This window comes from Solanum tuberosum, unplaced genomic scaffold (genome assembly GCF_000226075.1).
Source record: "Solanum tuberosum cultivar DM 1-3 516 R44 unplaced genomic scaffold, SolTub_3.0 scf00072, whole genome shotgun sequence".
NCBI lineage: Eukaryota > Viridiplantae > Streptophyta > Magnoliopsida > Solanales > Solanaceae > Solanum > Solanum tuberosum.
Window position 1 is genome coordinate 1,012,139 of NW_006238999.1, and position 5,068 is coordinate 1,017,206.

Below are 5,068 nucleotides of genomic sequence, written 5' to 3' on the forward strand. Positions count from 1 at the left end.
CAGTGAAAATGTTATCGCTGCTCCTTGTTGTGATTCCGTTAGAACTCCCTACAAAGTTTGTCATAGTGTAAGTAGGAAGGGCATCAAGAACACTAGCAACGATTGAAAGAAAACATGTGTCTCTACTCGGGCCAATATTATACTAGAGAACATGCATATCACTTAAAATGTACTAAATATAATAGGGGGAAGAGAAAATATCTTACCCATAAACTCGGCAGCGAAGCGACATTTGTCTGGAGAACTTGAAGGTTTGGACACAAAATACGAGATTTTGTGGTTGAAAACACACAATCTTCCAACACCAACTTATCCAACCTTTCAGAAATTAGGCAAAAACTCTGTTCTTGTATATGAAAAATCTCTAATAATTTGAGTTTTTGGTGACGAATGCTCACATCGGTCGACATGAAGGAACAATGACGAAGGGTCAATTTCTCCAACTCCTTGCAACTTTTGAGGGTTTCAACTAGGGTATTATCAGCCAATATGCAACCTCCGAGTTTTAGGGTCTTAATATTGACACAACCTTTAAAAGGTAAACCATTTTTTAGAACATATTCATTTAACTCCACAAATTGAAGAAATCTCCCTTTGAATATGCTTCCTTTTGGTATAACGAATTTATGAATAATACGCTCTCCCAATTTCGATACGCGAAACCACCTGATAAAATTGATTGCAGTAATTTTATCACATGAAAGTGAAATCCCTTTTAGTTTTTTCTCATTTTTCAAAAAATCAATCCATCGGAGCATGTAATCGGAGCGCACCCAAGTTCTTGGAGAGTGATGCAGGTGAAAAAAATCAACACTAAAAGAGAGTGATGAAACAATCTTGTCAGCAATGGCTAGACTTCTAGCACGGTGATTATTGATTTGGTATAGATCCAAATACAATCGAGACAGTGATTTCCAAAGGAAACTCCAACGTTTGGAATATACGCTAGTTGCTACAGCTTCTTTAGTTGGAAGAAATGAGATGATTGAGTGTAAAAGTTCATCTGGAAGTTTACTAATCAAGTCTGGAGCTTCATTTTCTCCATCAATGGTGATTTCGTTAAGCTTTTGACGTTTCCCCTTTTGCATTTTGAAAGAATGGTAGGCTAGGAAGACTAAATCAAGACAACTTTAAGCACTTTTATAATGTATCAGTAAAACAAAAAAATATTCTTAAGTATTTGTTTTTAGGCTAAAATAAGTATAATAATAAATTTAAGATTAGATTGTAATAACTTTTCTTAAAATGTTGGTTTGACCAGATATTTTGAATTATAATTTAAAATTGTCTTTAAAAAGAATTCAAATTTAAAAAGTTGGTGATCTATGTTTTTAGACAATTCACTTTTACTCACAGAAGTTTTTTTTTTCTTTTCAAATGCTCCCTCTATCCATTTTTACTATCTTATATTAATATGAAAATACGTGTAACTTATAATACTTTTCATGTGCAAAGTTTTTAAATATTATGTTAATCTGATCTAACTTAACTTCAAAGATTAGTTAAATTGACTTTCAAAAAATAAGCATGACAACTCAGGGGAGTAAAAAGTGGTATAAGAATGACTTATGTCAATTTTTCTACTATCATCCCGACAAATCAAACTCCACCTTATGTAAAATTAACAAAGTACAATAAATCTCTAGAAAAAAAATTTGGAAGAAAATTACCCTTTTGGTTAAATTTTTTTTTTGATATGTGCCCTTTTGAAATTTTTGACAATATTTTTTGCCCTTTTGACTTCGAACTCAACTTAACTAGGGTTTCACAAAATAGGTAAAATTTGCATACATGCATATGATGAATCTCTAATAACTTGAGTTCTTTGTGACGAATCATCAAATTCTTGTGACCAACCACTTGTTAGAACCACAAAAACTCAAATTCTTCAACAACTCACAATTATCGAGGACGTTGATTAGGGTTTCTTCGTTCACACTGCACATGATGAGTTTTAGGGTTTTTACATTGACGCAACTTTTAAAGGGTGTGACACGTCTCTCAATACGTATTCTCTTAATTCCACCACACAAAGAAATCTTGTCTTGAATGCGCTCATTGGTATAAATATGCTTCTTACAACAACCTTATTTTGCATCGATGAACATGAACAACCCACCTTTCAAACAACCCTTTGTACTTTTTCTATCGCAAGAAAGTGAAATTTCTTCGAGTTTTTTTTCTCATATTTCAAAAATTCAATTCATCGTAGCATGTCAACGTCCCAATATTGTGGGTGGTGATGCAAGTGAAAATTCTTGACTTATCCAATTTGTGACAAAAGAAACATGTCCACAATGGACTTTTAATTTCTCAATACGCGGTATTCCAAAGTACCATAGACATAGTTCTTCTCCTCTATGATCATTTTTGAATGGCGATGAACCACTACAACAAATAATTTTTTTTGCGGTAATAATAAATATGAATATTTATAATTAATACTCTATATTAATATTGTTAATTTAGTGACTATGAATACAATGACATTAATTCAATTGCCGCTAAATATTTTTGTAACAATAAATATTGCCATTAAATATCTCATTTGTTGTAGTGAGCCTAAGCCTGAGCCCAAACCCAAACCCAAGCCCAAATCCATTTCGTAATGTTTAATTCGATAATAGCATATTAGTACTCTTTTATATATTTTCCAAGTTACTTATCAGACTTGATGTGAAATTTATTTATTGTAATAATTTATTAAACTTAACCCAATTGAAAATGTAAAAAATCTATATACTGACAATACATGTAACTTAAACACTTTCACGAATGTGGAAATCTTCTTTAATTTTGAAAGTTTAATTGGCACAGAAGAAGCTTCATTAAGTTTAAGGGAACACATCAAGAAGGAAAAATGACAAGTTAATGATTAATAAAGATATCTTTCAAAATATAATTATCGGGTTCCTTTGCATACAATGCATGTCGTGAGCTTTAGGGTTTTAGCATTGACGTAACCTTTAAATGGTGAAGAATCACTTAGTAAAGTGAAATCCCATTGAGTCCTTTTTTGTTTTTGGTTTCCTTCTAGGAAAAGAACTTCTCATACCATACTAATTACTCCCTCCATTTGAAAAAGATTGGTTTGGTTTGACTTGGCACGAAGTTTAAGAAATTAAAGAAGACTTTTGAATCTTGTGGTCCTAAATTAAAGTTATGTCAAATGTACAAAATTGCCCTTAATCTTGTGGTCTTAAACATGCCACGTGGAAAGCAAAAAAGTAAAATGTTACCAAAAAAGGAAAGAGGTCATTTTTTTGAAACTGACTAAAAAGGAAAGGAGTACTATTTTTATTATAACTTGTTTGGATGAAATTTGTTACTTATTATTTCATAATGTATTTCAATGATGAATATAATGTTCGGATTAACTATGTGTTTCATATCATTACGCTTACAATATTACAAAGAAAAAAGTATGGTATGAGATACAATTATCATATCATATATTATTAAAAGTGGGAAGAATCTATGTCAAAAGTTGAATGACCATTTCAGCCTTCAACTAAATAAAAAATAAAAACATTAATTAATTATTAAATAATAATCCTATCATATTAATAAGTTATTATACTAATGCTACTCATCATATACAACTAGCCATCACTTCGAATTCCAAGAAGTTATGACCTTTTCATCTCCTATACGACTGCACATCTTTTCAGAAATCAAACATCTGAAATAGATCTCCTCAGTAATTAGGATTCATATACTGATCCAAGCGCACCTTCTGCTTGTGGAGATGGTTCACTTCAAGAAGTATGTCCATGCTCTCGGGCCTGGTATATTTTTTCTCCCTTTTTCTTTTCTATTTTGTTTGATTAAATCTTGAGTAATGGTAGATGATAACAAATCGTTGTTTTGGTATCTCTTTTTCCTATGATTTCTTAAGTTCTTTTTCATTTTTGGGACTATATCATGTTAATTTATTTTTATTTTTCTCTGATGATACTATGACTTGCTTCAATTTAAATGGTGTCAAAAAGTGAGCTTGAAGTACTTTTAAATGGCATCAAGAATTGATCTTCAGGTTTCCAAAGATTGCCGTAAGGACCTCGAGGAGAATAAAAGATTTATCTAAAAATGGTTGAGCAAACGAAGAAGGAATTGCTAACCAGATGAAGGATGCGTCCAAATAAATTTGTCTTTCAAGAACCAGTTATTTGGAAACAAAGGTGTAAGGCTAGGTACATAGTTCTCTCTTTTTTCTTTTTCCCTAAACAAATATTTTGAAAAAAATGGAGTCCTTTTTCCTGTGTGACTACGATGCCTAGAGGATAATTGCACTTTTCTAATGAGGCCTTGTTGCATATGGTGGTGTAGAAGTGATCTCAGTAGTGATGCCATAAAAAAATTGATGGTTGCCATTATATGTATGAACTCGATGATTTCTTGTAGCAAATTGAATTTTTCAATCAAGAACCTAACTTTTTTCTAGAGTTGTTATGTGCCATGATGTTAATATGAACTAACTATTAAAATGAATTCCTTTAAAATTATTTAGATCAGTCTATTTAACTTTGCTTCAGTGTTCTTTTTCCTACTTAACGCCGTTTTCTCAAGTAAATTTAGTATTTTCATTAGTGTGCTTGATAATCAATAATTTCACTACGAATTGACGAAAGAAAAAAACCTTTCTCATAAACATTTTCGTCTCAACACTTTCTTTCTTCACCATCAAACACAATGTCTTAGACCCTTGGTTATGAAAGAAATAAAAACACAGAGACAAGAGAAGAGCGATTTCTTATTCTTTCAATAAGTATGTTCAAGAGAACACAATATGAGTTCCTATGCCTCTATATATAGTATTGATAGAGGCATATAAAGGTTGTTATAACATAGCATTAACATGGGAGATTATGGGAAAAGTTAAAGGTGTGAGAGTTGTATTCATCGAGAATATTCGGGGACATCCATATTAATATTTCATAACCAAAAATCAATTGTTATTGCTTTTTTTATTTTTTTATTTCCTATTATTCAGATTTTTTGATGTCCAAACTATAGGGACATCAAGTCCGTATTGCTATTCTTGAATCTAGAAAATGGTGCTCTTGGT

General features: G+C 31.5%; 1 protein-coding gene across 1 annotated transcript in view; it reads right to left on the bottom strand.

Annotated features, from left to right (window-relative positions):
* Positions 1–1,088, bottom strand: part of LOC102593778 (F-box protein At1g80960-like) — a 3,179-nt gene extending 2,091 nt beyond the window's left edge. The window contains exon 1 of the mRNA XM_006345936.1: positions 207–1,088. Coding sequence (XP_006345998.1) covers positions 207–1,088 — 882 coding nt within the window. The remainder of the gene's footprint in view (positions 1–206) is intronic.
* Positions 1,089–5,068: the final 3,980 nt, after the last annotated feature.